The sequence below is a fragment of the Brassica napus genome, chromosome C3 (assembly GCF_020379485.1).
Source record: "Brassica napus cultivar Da-Ae chromosome C3, Da-Ae, whole genome shotgun sequence".
Lineage (NCBI taxonomy): Eukaryota > Viridiplantae > Streptophyta > Magnoliopsida > Brassicales > Brassicaceae > Brassica > Brassica napus.
In genome coordinates, this window is record NC_063446.1 from 23403982 (window position 1) to 23424905 (window position 20924).

The 20924-nt window shown below is 37.1% G+C and overlaps 2 protein-coding genes across 3 annotated transcripts; both read left to right on the forward strand.

Moving 5' to 3' along the window:
- The first annotated feature begins 246 nt into the window (after positions 1-246).
- On the forward strand, positions 247-7666 carry LOC125583349 (polyribonucleotide nucleotidyltransferase 1, chloroplastic-like). Of its 2 annotated transcripts, none has more exons than XM_048750084.1 (24): positions 247-604; positions 751-819; positions 924-1030; positions 1114-1156; positions 1232-1315; positions 1440-1504; positions 1607-1763; positions 1855-1911; positions 2060-2173; positions 2257-2520; positions 2620-2694; positions 2774-2887; positions 3030-3122; positions 3228-3406; positions 3494-3677; positions 3762-3809; positions 3923-3995; positions 4061-4134; positions 4224-4331; positions 4437-4531; positions 4605-4722; positions 4801-4842; positions 4928-6849; positions 7268-7666. In XM_048750084.1, the coding sequence occupies exons 1-23, from the start codon at positions 344-346 to the stop codon at positions 5225-5227; spliced, it is 2724 nt and encodes a 907-aa protein (XP_048606041.1). In that variant the 5' UTR covers positions 247-343; the 3' UTR covers positions 5228-6849; positions 7268-7666. The 2 variants fall into 2 exon arrangements, with proteins under 2 accessions (XP_048606041.1, XP_048606042.1); XM_048750085.1 differs by having other exon boundaries at positions 4928-6840.
- Positions 7667-14188: 6522 nt separating this feature from the next.
- Positions 14189-19422, forward strand: LOC106447612 (polyribonucleotide nucleotidyltransferase 1, chloroplastic). The gene is made up of 23 exons (XM_013889579.3): positions 14189-14550; positions 14697-14765; positions 14870-14976; positions 15060-15102; positions 15178-15261; positions 15386-15450; positions 15553-15709; positions 15801-15857; positions 16006-16119; positions 16201-16464; positions 16563-16637; positions 16715-16828; positions 16956-17048; positions 17216-17394; positions 17480-17663; positions 17746-17793; positions 17889-17961; positions 18028-18101; positions 18195-18302; positions 18388-18482; positions 18555-18672; positions 18755-18796; positions 18882-19422. The coding sequence occupies exons 1-23, from the start codon at positions 14290-14292 to the stop codon at positions 19182-19184; spliced, it is 2727 nt and encodes a 908-aa protein (XP_013745033.1). The 5' UTR covers positions 14189-14289; the 3' UTR covers positions 19185-19422.
- Positions 19423-20924: the final 1502 nt, after the last annotated feature.

Below are 20924 nucleotides of genomic sequence, written 5' to 3' on the forward strand. Positions count from 1 at the left end.
AAAGTAGTGATGCGTTATCAGCCAAGATATTCCACCATCACAAATAGAATTTAGTGAGTTATTAGTGTGTTACGTGGCCACACCTGCATCAGTATATGTGAAGAGTGTTTTGTTTTCTTGTCCTGCCTCTCGGACCGGTATCAAACCGGTCTAATTTCCGGTTTAACCACATATTAATGTAAAAATTCAATTCGGTACATTAACCGGTTTGGTTTGGTTTAAACAAAGACTCGTAGTTCGATACGCCTGAAAGCTAAGTAGCTAACACAGTCACGGCGAGTCCCTCCCGCGTCTGCAAAAGAACGGATAAAGTCCCTCTCTACCGTTCGGTGTGGAGAAGAAGATGCTGACGAGTCCCAGCAACGCGCTTCACAGCACTCCACACTTCTGGCCTATTCGCCGGAGCAGGCTTCTTCTCCGTCCCCGGAACTTCCCTCGTTTCCACTCCGGCGGAGGAAACTTCTGCTCGCTCTCTCTCCTCTCCGCAAGAAGTGGCCCTAGTAGATTTAGAATCAGAGCTCTAGCTGGACCAGAAGCTTCCGAGGACGGTGGTCTGGCGTTTCCTAACCACGTTTCCGTCAAAATCCCTTTCGGAAACAGAGAGGTAAAGTCTCCTCATTTTTTTTGATTGGTTGTGTAAAGTGATAGACTTTATAGTATTTGAGACCCTTATCTCTATCATAGAGTAGCAAAGGTAGCTCCTTTTGATGTATGTGTTGAACCCATTTTCTTTTTTTCTGTATTGTGTAGATTTTGGTTGAGACTGGTCTTATGGGGAGACAAGCAAGTTCTGCAGTTACTGTGACAGATGGAGAAACTGTAAGTCTGTTTCTTTTATTCAAATGCCAAAACTTTGCACTCTTTTTTCACTATTAAGTCCATTTTATTATCTTCTGTTTAGCTTCTTTTACTTGTCACTGTAGATTGTCTACACATCAGTTTGTCTAGCTGATGTCCCTAGTGAGCCTTCAGATTTTCTCCCCCTTTATGTTCACTATCAGGAGCGTTTCTCAGCTGTTGGCCGAACTAGGTAAGCATTTCTTTTATTCAATTCTTTCTACGAGTTTTTTTTTTTACGTCATAGCTTAAATGAATCTTCTTCTTATGGTATAGTGGTGGATTTTTTAAGCGAGAAGGGAGAACCAAAGATCATGAGGTATTTATTTTCTAATGCTAAATGGTGATGGTTGCTTTCTTCATCCTTGTTAACATGTTGGGGGGGTTTATGCAGGTTCTGATTTGTAGGTTGATTGATAGACCTCTACGCCCCACTATGCCCAAAGGTTTCTACAACGAAACTCAGATATTATCCTGGGTATGCTTCTTTGCTTTCTTTAGTTTTGTTATTATTCATGAACATGACTTGCATTTTTTTTTATTACTACTTAACCATGTAGGAAGATGGATGTATTCATTTAATTGTTTGTGGTTTGTTTCAGGTTTTGAGCTACGATGGGTTACACGCACCTGATGCTTTAGCTGTTACATCTGCTGGAATAGCTGTGTATGTAGGATCATCGTGCTTCCATTTTAACATGAACGAAGCTTTTTTTTTTTTTTTTGTAAACGACATTGACATGGCTTTGTAATGAATGAATACCCACAGAGCTCTTTCAGAAGTGCCAAACTCAAAGGCAGTTGCAGGAGTTAGAGTGGGTCTTATTGGGGGCGAGTTTATCGTCAACCCAACGGTGAAGGAGATGGAAGAATCACAGCTAGATTTGTTTCTAGCGGGAACAGATTCTGCAATTTTAACTATAGAGGTCAGAGTTCAATCTACACCTGAAGATTGCAAGATTTGCTCATTTTCTCCTGTTCTGTTTTTATCTTGACTCAGCTCTTTGCTCATTGCAGGGATATAGTAATTTTCTTCCTGAGGAAATGTTGGTCAAAGCTGTTAAAGTTGGACAGGTACTTCAGTTTCTAATTGAGATTATTTTCAATTTTCTAGAGATCTGAATTGCAAGGCTGCCAAGGCCAATGTTTCATACGGCTGTATGTAGATTCGGCCTTGCTGGATTGGTGCTGAATGTGAGGCTTTTCTATTTTTTTTTACCAGGATGCTGTACAAGCTACATGCACTGCTATTGAAGCTTTAGCAAAGAAATATGGAAAGCCCAAGATGGTTGATGCTATCAGATTACCACCTCCTGAGCTTTACAAGCATGTGAAAGTATGTTTCTGTTTTTTTTTTTTGGCAAGAATGTGATATTATCTCGAGATTTAGTGTTCACATCGATTGTTTTCTGCACACAGGAACTTGCTGGTGAGGAATTGAGCAAAGCGCTACAGATTAAGAGCAAAATAGCAAGAAGGAAAGCAATAACGTCCCTGGAAGAAAAGGTTTTGACGATACTGACTGAGAAGGGATATGTGATTGATGAGGCAGCATTTGGAACCACAGAAGCACAACCGGAACTGTTGGAGGATGAAGACGAGGACGAGGAAGTTGTTCCTGAAGGTGAGGTGGACCAAGGCGATGTTCACATAAGGCCCATCCCTAGGAAACCTATTCCTTTGGTGAGTCACTTAACATTTCTCTACATGGTAGCTTGAAACTGAGCTTTTATCTTTTTTTTTTCTTTTATGCTAACAAACAATGTGATTGCCCTTGTGTAGCTATTTTCAGAAGTAGATGTGAAGCTGGTCTTCAAAGAAGTATCGTCAAAGCTCCTGAGGAGGCGAATTGTTGAGGTATATTCCATCTGATTCGGTGGTATCTCTTCTAATTACGCACATCTTTGATTCCATTTTACCTCTTTCTCATGGACAGGGAGGTAAAAGAAGTGATGGTCGAACTCCGGATGGGATCCGGCCAATTAACTCTAGATGTGGTCTGCTTCCAAGAGCACATGGCAGCTCTCTTTTCACACGTGGTGAAACACAGGTAACAGAGAAATGTGTTCTTTAGGGGAATACCTGCGGTGGCTATTTCATATTCCGATTGTCTTATAACCTTTAATGCATGTTAATGAAGTTTCTTATTCTCATGCTTGAGGTAAGGTAACATTTTTGTATGATTCATTTAGGCACTGGCAGTTGTTACTCTTGGTGATAAACAGATGGCACAGAGAATTGACAACCTTGAGGGTTCTGATGAATACAAGAGGTTTTATCTTCAGGTCTCTTCCATATTTTGACCTTCTTTTTACTCTTGTTAGTGTTATTTACAGATTACTTTAAAGGTTATAGAAAATTTATAAGCCAACTCCTTTTTGATGTTTCAGTACACTTTTCCTCCATCGTCAGTTGGTGAAGTTGGACGAATTGGAGCACCGGGTAGAAGAGAAATAGGTCATGGGACACTAGCAGAGCGAGCATTGGAGACTATATTACCTAGTGATGATGATTTTCCTTACACTATACGTGTTGAGAGTACAATACTTGAAAGCAATGGTTCTTCAAGGTCAGCTTGATTTCCTTTCCTTGGCTGTAGGGTCTGCCTGTGCCAAGTTTGTCTGAGTGATTAATTGATTTGTGCTTGCTATAACAGCATGGCATCTGTTTGTGGCGGTTGCTTGGCTTTGCAAGATGCTGGAGTTCCAGTAAAATGCTCTGTTGCTGGCATAGCAATGGGAATGGTTTGGGATACAGAAGAGTTTGGCGGTGATGGATCTCCTCTTATCCTTTCTGACATCACTGGAGCTGAAGATGCATCTGGTGATATGGACTTTAAGGTCAGAAAAAAATATAAAGGACTCTCTTTCAGTGTCCTTTGCATTGAACTTGAATGCTGACGTCTTCGATTTGTTTCACAATAGGTTGCTGGGAATGAGGATGGTGTTACCGCGTTTCAGATGGACATTAAGGTTATTCTCCATTCCTCAACTTACACTACTGAAATGGTTTAAATGGCAATAGATGAATCTGTTTGTAACTTTCTTGTGTGTTTCCTTTTTCTTTTCTGTAATCATGAACTTAGGTAGGAGGAATCACTTTGGAGATAATGGAAAAGGCTCTGATACAGGCAAAAGCTGGGCGTCGCCATATTCTTGGTAAGAAATTCTAGAAAGTTCTGTCTTAAAGATGTAATAAACTAATTTTTCTTCTTTCCTTGCAGCTGAAATGGCAAAGTGCTCGCCGCCTCCTACGTTGAGTCTCTCAAAATACGCTCCATTGATACTTATTATGAAGGTTTGGCTTAAACTCATTTCCCTAGAGTTACTAAGTCTAACACCTAATTAGCTTAATGCTAAAGATTGTTGGCTTTTCATGTGTTGTAGGTCCATCCAAACAAAGTATACTCTCTTATTGGTTCTGGTGGGAAGAAAGTAAAGAGCATCATTGAAGAATCAGGAGTTGAAGCCATTGATATGCAAGATGATGGAACTGTGAGATCTACAGGATTTTGTTTTTTCATTCTTCTTAAATTTTTTATTTTTTGTAAATTATGGGTGTTTCATCATCGTAACGTTTTGACATTTATCTTTGTTAAGGTCAAAATTATGGCAACCGAGATAGCTAGTCTGGAGAGGGCGAAAGCGATTATCAGTGGATTGACAATGGTTCCAGCTGTTGGTGATATCTATAGGCATGTCTTTCTGTGTTTTCACCTTATTAGGAATCCGCATTTGGAGTCTTACCTTTCCATTTTTTTTATTCAGGAATTGTGAAATCAAATCAATGGCTCCTTATGGTGCATTTGTAGAGATTGCACCTGGGAGAGAAGGACTTTGCCATGTCAGCGAGCTAAGTGCTGAATGGCTTGCAAAACCAGAAGATGTGAGCCTAACCTATTGATCCCTTACCTTTTTTGGAAAGTTTATCTTATATATCCATCATTAATCTTTGTCCTTTCAGGCCTATAATATAGGAGACCGCATTGATGTCAAACTAATAGAGGTCAGCGAGTTCTTTGCGTCTCTTTAACTCATGGAGACATTATAACTGAATGAGTTGTTGAACAGAGAAAATATTGGAAATGCAGGTGAATGAAAAAGGTCAGCTTCGGCTTAGTGTACGAGCTTTACTTCCGGAATCAGAGTCGGACAAAGACAGCCAGAAACAACCACCAACAACTGGTGATTCTACCAAGAGTTCACCAAGGAAGTATGTAAATCCTTTGTTGAAGGACCGTGCAGCGACAGGAGCATCTGGGGAAGAACTTGTCTGGAAGAAGAAAGATGTCAGGAAATCATCAGGTGGTGACAAGCCAATGAAAAGCAGTAGCAGTAGCAACGAAGAAGATAGAGGCAGCTTAGTCAATGGTGAAGCTACAATCAGCTAGTAAATGCAAATAGGATCAGTGTTCTTATCTGTTATTTTGTGAAGACTCCTTATGAAAGGAGTGGAGTGTTCTTGAGATCTTGATTCTTGTTTGGGAACTGCAAGGTGTGACACTAGTAGTAGATAGCTTTCCTTAATGTTTTATGGATATATGTAGCAAGTCCGGACTGGAGGAGGAAAACATTTTGAAGACAACATATGTTGGGAGATTCTCATACAGAAAACCCTTTCTTTTCGTTGTTTCATATTCCATCCGTTCCACAAAAATTAATGTTTTGAGGAAAAGCGTTTTAATAAATATTTGATATGTTAAAAAATTGATTAAAACTATTAATTTAAAGTTATAAAAAAAAGTTTACTCAAAATATCAAAATATTCATTGGTATACATAAATTATTTTAAAATATGTGTGAAAAGTTTTTAAAATCATGGTAAAAGTATTATTAATCATACATTCAACATGGTACCATAATAGTGTTTTACTTGATCCAAAAGCTTAAATCAAACACAAAGATAGAGCACATCTCCATCCAGATCGTTTCCAAAAATACTCATGGAAGAGCTCAAGTTATTGGGTTTCAATACTCTGATTACTTATTTGCATACTCCCAACTCCCTAAAGAAAGTGGTGTGCTTAAGAAACACATAGAAAAATATCCATAATAGCAAAATATACTAAAACACCCATATATACTAAAAATTTAGAGTATTTTGGGTATTCTGTGAGGTTTTGGGTTCAGATCGCATCGAATCCAAAACTTACGGATCCTCCACAATAAGACTCGATAGGTTAAAAATATCGGTCCGGTTCCTATCCAAACCGAGATTTTTCGGGTCGGTTTCGAGTCAGATCTTCGGATCCGGATAAATTTCTCATGCCTAATTTTAATCTCCTCCATCAAAAAGTCTGAACTAACTAACATCTTCGTTTAAAGACATTGATAGAGACTTTGTTCATTTCTCTCTTACACAGTGTCCTTGTTACGCATAGGCTAGGTTCATGTCGAAGCAATTTAGCAAACAAAGTGTGTTATGTTTTGACGTTTAAATTTTACAAACTCAAATGTTATATAATCAAACAAATTTGTGTAATTCATTGGTCAAATTAAAAAATTAAGAAATGAACTGTTTACATTTGAATTTTAGAATTTATTTTAAATATGAGTGAAATGAAATATGATAATCTCCTGCAAAATGTGTATGCTAAATTGATGCAAGTTGACCCATTAAAATGAAATATGATAATATCCTGGAAAATGAGTGATGTTAAAACAATGCAAAAAACTTAGCCTAAAACTACCAAAACTTCAAGACCCATAACTGATATCCAAGTCTTGTAAAATGAGTGATGTTAAAACAATACAAAAAACTTAGCCTAAAACTACCAAAACTTCAAGACCCATAAGTGATATCTAAGTCTTGGATGGCTTCAACTCTAGAACACAAACCACACAATACTCCCACCTCTCCATTCTATATAAATGCATATAAATGAGTCATACAGATCATCACTCATCAGTAAATTAAGAGAGATGACATCTTCTAAAGTATCTTCCATGCTTCTCGTTCTCCTTCTTCTCGTTCTTGTGTTTTCCCATATGGATAAAGCCCTTGGTGAAAAAAGTACAGCTCCACAAACTTAGTTAATTAGCCTTTGGTTGTCTTTAGATAAAGTCATCGCCATATTCTTGATCTATTTAGAAATGTTTTGAAATTTATTTTGATTATCCGAAACTTTTCAGATTTTATGATTTGGAAAAATATAACATCGATTTGATTTAGATAGGTTTAAGTTTGCAACTAATTAAATTATCTCAGTTTATACAGACAAAGATAATCCCATATAGTTTCGCTTCCTATTCGTTTTGGTTCAGACCGAAGTATATATACTGTGTGATATATGAAAAAGATAAAACAATTTAGCTGTACCCAAGATCTAATATGGCTTTAAGTTAGGGTTGATAGACATATGCCAACTTTACCAAACCTTAACGTTGTAGTTCATATGTGTAATTCATGCGTTTGGGTTGTTTTGGTGCAGAAGAGGCAGAACATCCTGATCAACTGACGACTGTCCAAGGGATCGGAAGGCGCGCTCTTTTACGCGTTTCAAAAGTTCCTACGTGCCCAGCTTACTTATGTAACCGTCGTCGTACACCTCCACCGCATCGAAGGTTTTAAAGGCAAAAACATAAGATCCCACAAACATTTGGATGAAACTATATTTTCTCACTATAAAATGTAATTCTGGAATTTTCTTTCAAAATAAAAGCGATCATGTTGGAATTTTCTTTCAAAATGTTATCCTCCTCCACACATCAAAATATAAAATGTACTTCGGATGATGGTATAATGATATGTTGTTATAAATTGTAAGGTATTGTGTGATGATATGTTTGTTGATATTATTCAACATAAAAATAAATATAGTTTGGATTTATCTCTCTCTTCTCTCTTAGAGAGAGAATTTTCTCTGGTTTCTTCCTCCCTCTTTCTGTGAGATAATAAAACTAAATCTCACATTAGAGAATTAGATAAAGAGAGACTAATATATAAAGATATGTCGAACTCTAATAGTACGAGGCCTTTTGGAATAAAAACCAAAAGTAAATCCATGCGGATTTGCCTATTAAGTCTAAAGTAGACAATATCGTACTAATCAGATAATAAAAAGTTGGACATAGAATTTCATAATCCCAACAATATTGGTATCAGAACGGTTGACGAAAAATCTGCAAGAAAGACCGAAATACCATTTGAGTGATGAATGGGTATCCTATGAGTTAGGAATGATATGTGTGTAGCATATATCGAGTCAGAAGATCCTGGAGATCAGTTGTGGGACACGAGATGAATGTGATCTTTAATTTGAGAGAGAAAATGTGAGATAACAAAACTAAGTCACACATTGAAGAATTAGACAAAAAAAGTCTAATATATAAAGAGATGTCGAACTCTAATTGTACTAATTAAATAATAACGAATTGGATATGAAATTTCATAATCCCAACACTTTCCACATATTCATCTTTTAGAGGGAAAGAAACAGAGATTTTTTTCTTGTAAAATATGGTTTTCTAATCTTCTGATCATACGACCAGATCCTATGTTTCGGCTTAGTCCGATTAAATCTTCCGGTTGCGGATCTTAATGTGTGGAGGAGGATAACATTTTGAAGACAGCGTATGTTGGGAGATTCTCACACATGAAATCCTCTCTTTTTTGTTGTCTTTTATTGATGATGAGCGTTTAGGTTATCCTAATGGCCCAAATTATTACACATTCATAATCACTGCGTATAGAGCATAGAAGATCATTTTATCAGAATCAACTTTAGTATAATTCACCTTAAGCAAAGGAATCTCTTCTAGTTTACCTCTGCACCGTGTTTAGCAGAACCATTTTGTCTTATGTGCATCATCAGCTGCATAGATAGGCCAAACAAACATTTGATATATGACTTCATTATTAAACAGGGAATCAATCATCTTCTTGATGCTATTTCAACCATGCTTATAATATCAAAAGTTCATAGTTTAAAGTAGAGACTGATCATCGCCTCCTTCTTCAGGGATGTCAGACGTCCGTGGATGGGTTGTTGTATCTCTCTGTTGCATCTCTTTCCCACTAGCAAATTTGTCTCTTATCCAATAAAAAGCTTCCCGGAGTAAAAAAATCAGACTCCTCACCCCCTCCACCAATATCATAACAAAAGAAGAAAGTGAAACAAGTTATGAAGAATCAATGAAACAAAAAAAAAGCAAATAAGAAAGAAACCAGGCAGAAAACAATTTAGAAAAGGAAAAAAAAGACAGAGAGAAAAGTGCTTTATTGCAAGATTAATTAGAAGGAACTGGGCTGGGCTTTATCGGATTAGCCGTCCCTTCCGGGTTACTTCCCGAGTACATCTATTTACCAAAATATGAACTTCCTGTTTTGGAAGAGAAAAGAAGTGGCTCCATCGAAACCACAATTCGATACCTTCCCATGGATCTGTTGGTTCAATTGGAAGGCGAGGAACGACAAACTCTTTAATAAAAAAATCATATCCCCGATGGACACTCTCTAACACGCAACCCTCGAGGCTGAATGTTGGAGGATGGCAAATGTGAAGGAAGAAGAAAACGATGATCATGGCGATCTCCCTTCTTCGGAGAATCCTCCAGTGCCTCCTTGGATACCCCAGATCCCTACATGTCAAATTGATGCATCATGGATCAGTAGTGGCAATGTCAGTGGCTTAGGGTGGAGTCTTAAGGATCAAATGGGGTATGAGTAAGAGCCTTTCAGCTCTACATGCTGAGATGGAAGGGTTACTTTGGGCAGCCTTATGTATGAGAAACATGAGGATAACCTCGGTACAGTTCGAGACAGACTGCTCGGACTTAGTGGCAATGACTAACGATCCGATGGAATGGCCTACATTTACGACAGAGATTGAGATGTACGAGAGATTACGAGAGGACTTTGAGGATGTGAGTTTGTCTCATATTCCTCGGAGTAGGAATGTTCGGGCAGACACACTAACAAAGGAAGCAAAGAACAAAGGCTATATCTTCTCCCATATAGATCAGACCCGGGTAGATAAAGGTGCTCTTCGGAGGATCGGTTTGTTTGCCTCCACTTGATCTAACACAGATGGACAGCTGACAAAAAAAAATTAGAAGGAACTAGAAGTGATCCTAAGTGTCAACCAAATAAAACTCACAATTACTAACGGTCAATGTCAGGATGCAATGTCCTAATTGTTTTCACAAATTTCACAACAAGTTTCTTTTATTAATCAAGCAATATAGAATTTTCCCCTCTCCAAAAGTTTGAAAGTTCTTTTTTAAAAAAGTTGCAGTGAAAACAATGTTTTGACGAGAAAAAACGTTTTGTTTCATAATTAAAAATTCAAGGTTCCACACCGAAGTATTCCTTCCTGATATGGGTCGCTTTGCGTGAACGGATTCTCACTTGTGATAGGATGCAATCGTGGAACGTTGCGGTTGATCCAACATGTGTACTCTGTAATGAAGCTGATGAAACTTGCAGCCACCTCTTCTTCAATTGCAACTACTCCAAACAGATATGGCAGGTGCTAGTGGGAGGTATCTTGCAAAGGGCTTTTACCACGGACAGGAACGACATTGTGACGATGGTCTCAAATGATAGACTGCCACCAAGAGAGCAATTCCTACTTCGATATGCATTCCAAGCCACGGTCCATGCTTTATGGAGAGAAAGTAATGGGCGTAGGCATGGAGAGCAAGCAAAACCTGCGAGTCTGCTGGCGAAAATAGTGGACAAGACAAGACTAAAGCTTCTCATGGTTAAAGGAAAGGGCCACAAATACCTTGAAGAAAGCTTGAGCACATGGTTTGGGACTAGAGAATCAGAAACCATAAAGATTTTTTTGCCTTTTAGGATTTTCCAGAAGTTAAATACTACACAAAAAATAGAAGCACTAGATGTAAAAAGGTTTTGCTTTGAATAAAATTTTACATTTATTAAAAAAAAAAAATTCAAGGTTTAATAATGAATTTCATCCCTTACAAACGGCCGTGTATAGACCCTGGGAATCATCTCCTTCAAGCATCTCCTCCACTAATAATAACACCAAAGAAAAGAACACAAAGAAGAAAGTGAATAAAAGAATTGATGAAACAAAAAAAGGCTAGGAACTAGAAAGCTAGGCAGAAAACAAGATAGCAAACGAGACATTAGTTTGCTGGAAGAGGGAAAACTGCTATTTTTCCCAGATTGATTAGGGAAAAACTAGTGTTTATAAGTGTCAACACATAAAACTCACAATCTCCAACAATCAATGACCGGATGCAATATTCTAATTGTTTTTACAAATTTACACATAATTTTTCACTATCAATCCAGTAATAAAGAAATTGTCCTTCTGATATCAATTAAATTATACTAAAGAGTGAATTATTCTCTCAAATAAGAAGTTCAGTTGTAGTGCTTAGGGATCAAATCCACATAGAGCTAGAGCACGCACTAGATCTAATCAGGATGAATAAACTAGGTGAAAATATTAATAATATTAAATGTAAATTGGAAGTAAGAGCAAAGTAGTTGCTAGATTGACTGAGGGTTTGGAGCTTAGTTGGGAGAAGCTAGACTTAGGGTTTCTATTCAGGTATTGGAAATTATAATCCTATAGGTGCTAAACAGTTGTTTGCATGATATTAAAGAGCTCAACTTCTTGAACAACAACCTAATCAGCGATAGCCTTCTAGGGTTGTCTATTAGAAGAATCGGGAAGTACCGATCGATTATTCTAGGGGAATATCGATCGATGTTCTTCTCTATCCGTCGATCGATTACTCTATAAGAGTATCGATCGATTTGACTCGAGCTAAGCTTTATGCGCAGGTTGAATTATGCTCACTTAGGTTTATAGATCAGATTTTGCCATACTCTAATAAACAATAGCTCAATATGACGTTTTCAGGGTGAGATCCAAATTATCACTTGTGATCTCAACTCCTAGATCAAGGTTTCTTGATGGATAGTCTTAGAAAACAAGCATTAAGTCAATCCTATTGATGAATATCACAATTAGCGATTCTATAGTTGGAGCTAATCTCTCAAACCTATTTGAACCCTAAATCTAACAAGAGAACTACTCATACATGACTAAGCAATTCATAACACAAGCAAATAGATAAAACTGCATAGATAGATAAATAGATAGATAGATAATAATGGAGTTCCAATCACAAATCTCTTTAGATCTTCTCTCCAACTCTAAAAATCTCTAGAATCTTTTGCTGTGAAAAATAAGAATACAAGAAAGCTCTCTTTGCCAAAAACAAAAAAGCAAAGTATAAATACTTAGGTTAAAACTCGTCAGGAATAATCTCATAATTTGGTGAAGTCTTGGGCTTCAATTCAGCTGGACAAAAATTGGGTCTTCATGTCTCTCGGTATCGATCGATTGTAATCTCTCTGTGTCGACCTCGGATGACTTGGTCGATATCCAGCTCATATGATTTTTCCAAATCTCTCCACGAAGCTCCAATATCACCACTTTACTCCAAAACACTATTGTTATCAAATCTTTAAACAAAAATGAAGAAGGATGCAAAAATTGTTATCAAATCTTTATTATTCATAATAATTAATTGTCATATATATGTAAATCATATTAGGTAATTCTGTAGTTTTTATTTAAGGAAAGAATACACACTTCCTATATTTTAAGTTAATATAATGGTCTCTAGTGTTATATAATTATAAAATAATGTGACACAATTAGATTAAATTATACTTTATATTAGATACTCTAGAATTCTTTGAAATAGAATTTAGAAGGCATAGAGTGCCACCTAGGATTTGGAGTTTTTTTTAATTAATACAAAATTAAGGTTCTAATTTTTCAAATGCTTCTCAATTAATATATAGGGGATATATGGAAATGAACCGTTTGATCCACCCGGTTGGGCGTAGTTATATATAGATTTATTCTTGGGTTCACCCCATAGGGTGAACCTAGAAGTTCACCAACCAATAAGATTGTGTTATTTCATATTCAATATCTTTTAAAAAAGAAAACAAAATATTGTCAAATTATATTATGTTTTTTAAATTAAAAGATAAAAAAAAATAAAAAAATAATACTAATTACAAAAAATATATTTTTAACGTCGTCGGCAAAACACTAAACCCTAAATCATAATCCTAAACCCTAAATGCTAAACCCTAAACTCTTGGGTAAACCCTAAACCCTTGGATAAATTCTAAACTCTAAATCAATATCACTAAACACTAAAACACAAAAGAGTTTAGGGTTTAGGATTTAGGGTTTAGAGTTTTAGTGTTTAGTGATTTTTTATTTAGAGTTTAGGATTTATCCAAGGGTTTAGGGTTTACCCAAGGGTTTAGGGTTTACCCAAGGGTTTAGGATTTACCCAAAGATTTACGGTTTAGAGATTAGGATTTAGGGTTTAGTGATTACGATTTAGGATTTAGTGTTTGCTGAAAAAAAAAATTAATTTTTTTTCTGTAAATACTATTTTGTTTTACTTTTTTTATTTTTAAAAAATAATATAACTTGACAATATTTTGTTTTCTCGTTTAAAAGATATCTGAAATAATGAAATCCTACCCGAGAATAACTCTTATATGTATGTGTACAGGCTGCAGGTTGTGTTCATAGTTACTTCTGTTAGGCGATTTGATTAGGGGTTTTATTATATTAAACGACAATAGCGTGACCATGCAAATAATAATAATGGTATGTAGACTTTTTAGGTTAGTAACTGTTATCTCAGCAATGCATACCAAAAATTTAAATACTTATATTCTCCATTGATGTAGAAAAATGCTATTCAACAAAATAGACTAGTCCTGGTTAAAATCCCAAGAGCATGATTACTGGGAGGTTGTTAAGGTGAAATTTTTAGCAGAATATAAGAATCCGTCTCTTAACTTTTAACTGAAAAAACTAAGAACCGGTTTTTAAATTTCTAATAACTTCCAATAATCATGGTCTAATATCAGTTTGACGGTATGATTCCACTGAGATAACAAGGTGCTTGAGGTGGGGAGGGAGAGAGAAGATAGCTATAAGCCTATAACTTTAATTTATCTTTCTTCAAGCAAGACTATAGATTCGATTGATAGGAAAGTTAGAATCAACATGTTAATCTGACAAAAAATCCAGTTAAACAGTGAATATGAATACTCGTTCTCGCTACCTCACGTAAAGTTGCATTTTAAAAGTAGTGATGCGTTATCAGCCAAGATATTCCACCATCACAAATAGAATTTAGTGAGTTATTAGTGTGTTACGTGGCCACACCTGCATCAGTATATGTGAAGAGTGTTTTGTTTTCTTGTCCTGCCTCTCGGACCGGTATCAAACCGGTCTAATTTCCGGTTTAACCACATATTAATGTAAAAATTCAATTCGGTACATTAACCGGTTTGGTTTGGTTTAAACAAAGACTCGTAGTTCGATACGCCTGAAAGCTAAGTAGCTAACACAGTCACGGCGAGTCCCTCCCGCGTCTGCAAAAGAACGGATAAAGTCCCTCTCTACCGTTCGGTGTGGAGAAGAAGATGCTGACGAGTCCCAGCAACGCGCTTCACAGCACTCCACACTTCTGGCCTATTCGCCGGAGCAGGCTTCTTCTCCGTCCCCGGAACTTCCCTCGTTTCCACTCCGGCGGAGGAAACTTCTGCTCGCTCTCTCTCCTCTCCGCAAGAAGTGGCCCTAGTAGATTTAGAATCAGAGCTCTAGCTGGACCAGAAGCTTCCGAGGACGGTGGTCTGGCGTTTCCTAACCACGTTTCCGTCAAAATCCCTTTCGGAAACAGAGAGGTAAAGTCTCCTCATTTTTTTTGATTGGTTGTGTAAAGTGATAGACTTTATAGTATTTGAGACCCTTATCTCTATCATAGAGTAGCAAAGGTAGCTCCTTTTGATGTATGTGTTGAACCCATTTTCTTTTTTTCTGTATTGTGTAGATTTTGGTTGAGACTGGTCTTATGGGGAGACAAGCAAGTTCTGCAGTTACTGTGACAGATGGAGAAACTGTAAGTCTGTTTCTTTTATTCAAATGCCAAAACTTTGCACTCTTTTTTCACTATTAAGTCCATTTTATTATCTTCTGTTTAGCTTCTTTTACTTGTCACTGTAGATTGTCTACACATCAGTTTGTCTAGCTGATGTCCCTAGTGAGCCTTCAGATTTTCTCCCCCTTTATGTTCACTATCAGGAGCGTTTCTCAGCTGTTGGCCGAACTAGGTAAGCATTTCTTTTATTCAATTCTTTCTACGAGTTTTTTTTTTTACGTCATAGCTTAAATGAATCTTCTTCTTATGGTATAGTGGTGGATTTTTTAAGCGAGAAGGGAGAACCAAAGATCATGAGGTATTTATTTTCTAATGCTAAATGGTGATGGTTGCTTTCTTCATCCTTGTTAACATGTTGGGGGGGTTTATGCAGGTTCTGATTTGTAGGTTGATTGATAGACCTCTACGCCCCACTATGCCCAAAGGTTTCTACAACGAAACTCAGATATTATCCTGGGTATGCTTCTTTGCTTTCTTTAGTTTTGTTATTATTCATGAACATGACTTGCATTTTTTTTTATTACTACTTAACCATGTAGGAAGATGGATGTATTCATTTAATTGTTTGTGGTTTGTTTCAGGTTTTGAGCTACGATGGGTTACACGCACCTGATGCTTTAGCTGTTACATCTGCTGGAATAGCTGTGTATGTAGGATCATCGTGCTTCCATTTTAACATGAACGAAGCTTTTTTTTTTTTTTTTGTAAACGACATTGACATGGCTTTGTAATGAATGAATACCCACAGAGCTCTTTCAGAAGTGCCAAACTCAAAGGCAGTTGCAGGAGTTAGAGTGGGTCTTATTGGGGGCGAGTTTATCGTCAACCCAACGGTGAAGGAGATGGAAGAATCACAGCTAGATTTGTTTCTAGCGGGAACAGATTCTGCAATTTTAACTATAGAGGTCAGAGTTCAATCTACACCTGAAGATTGCAAGATTTGCTCATTTTCTCCTGTTCTGTTTTTATCTTGACTCAGCTCTTTGCTCATTGCAGGGATATAGTAATTTTCTTCCTGAGGAAATGTTGGTCAAAGCTGTTAAAGTTGGACAGGTACTTCAGTTTCTAATTGAGATTATTTTCAATTTTCTAGAGATCTGAATTGCAAGGCTGCCAAGGCCAATGTTTCATACGGCTGTATGTAGATTCGGCCTTGCTGGATTGGTGCTGAATGTGAGGCTTTTCTATTTTTTTTTACCAGGATGCTGTACAAGCTACATGCACTGCTATTGAAGCTTTAGCAAAGAAATATGGAAAGCCCAAGATGGTTGATGCTATCAGATTACCACCTCCTGAGCTTTACAAGCATGTGAAAGTATGTTTTCTGTTTTGTTTTGCAAGAATGTGATATTATCTCCTAGATTTAGTGTTCACATCGATTGTTTTCCGCACACAGGAGCTTGCTGGTGAGGAATTGAGCAAAGCGCTACAGATTAAGAGCAAAATAGCAAGAAGGAAAGCAATAACGTCCCTGGAAGAAAAGGTTTTGACGATACTGACTGAGAAGGGATATGTGATTGATGAGGCAGCATTTGGAACCACAGAAGCACAACCGGAGCTGTTGGAGGATGAAGATGAGGATGAGGAAGTTGTTCCTGAAGGTGAGGTGGACCAAGGTGATGTTCACATAAGGCCGATCCCTCGGAAACCTATTCCTTTGGTGAGTCACTTAACATTTCTCTACATGGTAGCTTGAAACTGAGCTTTTATCTTCTTTTTTCTTCTATGCTAACAAACAATGTGATTGCCCTTGTGTAGCTATTTTCAGAAGTAGATGTGAAGCTGGTCTTCAAAGAAGTATCTTCAAAGCTCCTGAGGAGGCGAATTGTTGAGGTATATCATCTGATTTGGTGGTATCTCTTCTGATTACGTACATCTTTGATTCTATTTTACCTATTTCTCATCCACAGGGAGGTAAAAGAAGTGATGGTCGAACTCCGGATGGGATTCGTCCAATTAACTCTAGATGTGGACTGCTTCCAAGGGCACATGGTAGCTCTCTTTTCACACGCGGTGAAACGCAGGTAACAAAGAAATGTGTTCTTCAGGGGAATATCTGCTTGATTGTCTTGTCGCCTTTAATGCATGTTAATGAAGTTTCTTATTCTCATATGCTTTGAGATAAGGAACATTTTTGTATGATTCTTTCAGGCACTGGCAGTTGTTACTCTTGGTGATAAACAAATGGCACAGAGAATTGACAACCTTGAGGGTTCTGATGAATACAAGAGGTTTTATCTTCAGGTCTATTCAATATTTTTACCTTCTTTTCACTCTTGTTATTATTATTTACAGAACAATATATAGCATCTAAGATAAATATTTGGGAATTTTCAATGCTTAGTCTCTTTTTTCATTTTCTTGTTGAGCTCAAAGAGTTTTTTCTAAGCTACTCCTTTTTGATGTTTCAGTACACTTTTCCTCCATCGTCAGTTGGTGAAGTTGGGAGAATTGGAGCACCTGGTAGAAGAGAAATAGGTCATGGGACACTAGCAGAGCGAGCATTGGAGACTATATTACCTGGTGATGATGATTTTCCTTACACTATACGTGTTGAGAGTACAATACTTGAAAGCAATGGTTCTTCAAGGTCAGCTTCTTTTTATTCTATGTCTGGCTGTTGGATCTGCGTGTGCTAAGTGACTGATTTGTGCTTGCTACCTAAATTATAACAGCATGGCATCTGTTTGTGGCGGTTGCTTGGCTTTGCAAGATGCTGGAGTTCCAGTAAAATGCTCTGTTGCTGGCATAGCAATGGGAATGGTTTGGGATACAGAAGAGTTTGGTGGTGATGGATCTCCCCTTATCCTCTCTGACATAACTGGAGCTGAAGATGCATCTGGTGATATGGACTTTAAGGTCAGAAAAAATATAAAGGATTCTTCTTCAAGGTCCTTTACATTGACTTGAATGCTGACGTCTTTGATTTGTTTGACAATAGGTTGCTGGGAATGAAGATGGTGTTACCGCGTTTCAGATGGACATTAAGGTTATTATCCGCTCCTCAATTTACACTACTGAAATGGTTTTAATGGCAACAGATGAATCTGTTAGTAACTTTCTTGTCTGTAATCTTGAACTTAGGTAGGAGGAATCACTTTAGATATAATGGAAAAGGCTCTGATACAGGCAAAAGCTGGGCGTCGCCATATTCTTGGTAAGACATTCTTGAAAGTTCCGTCTTGAAGATGTAATTTACTAATTTTTCTTTCTTTCCTTGCAGCTGAAATGGCAAAGTGCTCACCACCTCCTATGTTGAGTCTCTCAAAATACGCTCCGTTGATACATATCATGAAGGTTTGGCTTTAACTCACTTTCCCTAGAGTCACTCAGTCTAAAACCTTATTGGCTGGCTTATACTAAAGATTGTTGGCCTTTCATATGCTTTAGGTCCATCCAAGCAAAGTATACTCTCTTATTGGTTCTGGTGGGAAGAAAGTAAAGAGTATCATTGAAGAATCAGGAGTTGAAGCCATTGATATGCAAGATGATGGCACTGTAAGATTCTTACAGGATTTTGTTTGTTTTTTTTTCATTCTTCTGTATGGCTGTTTCATCATCTTAACCTTTTTTCTTTGTCAAGGTCAAAATTATGGCAAATGATATAGCAAGTTTGGAGAGGGCCAAAGCGATAATCAGTGGGTTGACAATGGTTCCAGCTGTTGGTGATATCTATAGGCATGTCTCTCTTTCTACACAATCACCTTATTAGGAATCTGCATTTGGAGTCTGACTTTTATTTTTAATCAGGAATTGTGAAATCAAATCAATGGCTCCTTATGGTGCCTTTGTAGAGATTGCCCCTGGGAGAGAAGGACTTTGCCATGTCAGTGAGCTAAGTGCTGAATGGCTTGCAAAACCAGAGGATGTGAGCATAATAACCCATTGATCTCTTACCTTTTGTAGAAAGTTTTATCTTATATATCCCTCATTAATCTTTGTCCTTTCAGGCCTATAATATAGGAGACCGCATTGATGTCAAACTAATAGAGGTCAGCAAGTTCTTTGCGTCTCTGTAACTCATGGAGACATTATAACTGAATGAGTTGTTGAACAAGAGAAACATTGGTAATGCAGGTGAACGAAAAAGGTCAGCTTCGGCTTAGTGTACGAGCTTTGCTTCCGGAATCAGAGTCAGACAAAGACAGCCAGAAACAACCACCAACTGGTGGTGATTCTACCAAGAGTTCACCAAGGAAGTATGTGAATCCTTCGTTGAAGGACCGTGCAGCTACTACAGGAGCATCTGGGGATGAACTTGTCTGGAAGAAGAAAGATGTCGGGAGAGCATCAGGTGGTGACAAGCCAATGAAAAGCAATAGCAGTGGCAACGAAGAAGATAGAGGCAGCTTAGTCAATGGTGAAGCTACAATCAGCTAGGGAATGCAAACAGGATCAGTGTTCGTATCTGTTTCTTGTGAAGAATCATTATATGACTGGGTGAGAGTTTCTTCCAATGGAACCAAATGTGAGACTTGAGGAATCTTGATTCTTGTTTTTGTCTGGGAGCTGCAAGATGTGAGACAAGTAGCAGATAGCTTTTCTTAATGTTTTATAGATATATAACATTTTTAAGAAGAGATTCTCAGACATGAAATCATTTCTTTTTGTTGTCTTATATTGATGATGAGTGTTTAGTTTATTACACATACATAAAAGAAGTAATACAACCGTCTCCTAGATCATTGTTTCAAGTCTGCTCAGACGCAGCATCCGGCCATGGAAACACTTACGTTGCAAGATCTCAGCACCAATGTGTGATCCTACTTGAGCTTAGGTGAGTTGTTGACAACAGATGAAATTAAAATTTATGGGGTTAAAAAAAGTTATGGGGTTATTTAGGACGAAGAAAAAACAGTTTAAAAAAAAACAAATTGGATGTTATGAAATAGTACGTTTAAGTTTCATATAATATATGGATAAAAATAGAATTTAACAAAGTTAGGAAATTAAATTGAAAAGGGAAGGTGAAGAAAAGGAGCACGAGAGACACGAAGGTTGGTTAGCTTTCAAAGAACTCCACACGAAACGGTCAACACGATTCTTTTGCCTCTCCTCCCTCAGACATAAAACTTACGACATACGTATTTACACAGCACACATACAAACGTACGTATCCAAATGAATACGATACTAATTAGATGGTACTCGTCGCAAACTAAAGATTCTTTTATAGTACTATTAACGAACCTAACATAATGTACGTATCCATATTGATGTATGATTGATTGTTCAAAATATAAGGTATCGTGTACTTCATGTATTTTCAATGAAACATAAGTCTATTTCTATACTCTTTTCCAAGCAATTGAGTATACTTTTGGGTTAGAATTAGGCCTAGGCAAAAAAACCGAAACTGAACCGAAATATCCAAAACCGGACGGATACCCGAATATATAAGAATATTAATTATATATACATATAACATAGCTAAATATATATTTATAATTTAAAAATTTATTAAAAGTACCAAAAAATATTTGAAAATAACTCAATTATTATAAAGTATCCGAACTACCCGAAAGTATCCGGATAGTATTATCCGAAATATCCAAAGTAATCTGAAATATCCGATTTTTTTCTCTAGATCATCCTATTTTTTTTTATATTTTACCCTAAATAACCGATATTTTATCCAAACTATGCGAACTACCCGAACCGGAACGGAACCAAATGAAAACCAAAAAAATTTCAGATATTTTTTGGTTCCTAGTTTTACTATCCAAATCGAACCGAACCCGTAACTTTCCAAACCTAACCGAAAATATGTCAAAAGTAAATGGATCCTCTAACTCCATATCCGAACTATCCGATACCCGAAATACCCAAATCGAACCGAACCAAAACCCGAAATACCCAGGCCTAGTTAGAATTACTTAATTTAATATACGTTAGCAATCCCAATAATTAATTAGCCCTAGCCATGCATCTCATTTTATCTACTTCCAAAAGTTTTCTCTTTTTGGAAACGTTTGTTAGTGCTCATCTTTTATGATTAAATATATTGCTATGCTTAAAGAGACGATGTAAGAAAACAATATCTTAAGTATATAGTAAACTAGGGGGCTGTCCGCGTTTCGCGCGGAATATTGTTTTATTATTGTTAAGAACATGATTTTT

Coding starts and splice junctions, on each gene's coding strand:
- LOC125583349 (XM_048750084.1), top strand. CDS start 344: ATGCTGACGAGTCCCAGCAACGCGCTTCACAGCACTCCACACTTCTGG. Junction 820..923: donor CTGTGACAGATGGAGAAACT/GTAAGTCTGTTT, acceptor TTGTCACTGTAG/ATTGTCTACACATCAGTTTG. Junction 1,912..2,059: donor AAGCTGTTAAAGTTGGACAG/GTACTTCAGTTT, acceptor TTTTTTTACCAG/GATGCTGTACAAGCTACATG.
- LOC106447612 (XM_013889579.3), top strand. CDS start 14,290: ATGCTGACGAGTCCCAGCAACGCGCTTCACAGCACTCCACACTTCTGG. Junction 17,962..18,027: donor TGGGCGTCGCCATATTCTTG/GTAAGACATTCT, acceptor CTTTCCTTGCAG/CTGAAATGGCAAAGTGCTCA. Junction 18,483..18,554: donor GCTGTTGGTGATATCTATAG/GCATGTCTCTCT, acceptor ATTTTTAATCAG/GAATTGTGAAATCAAATCAA.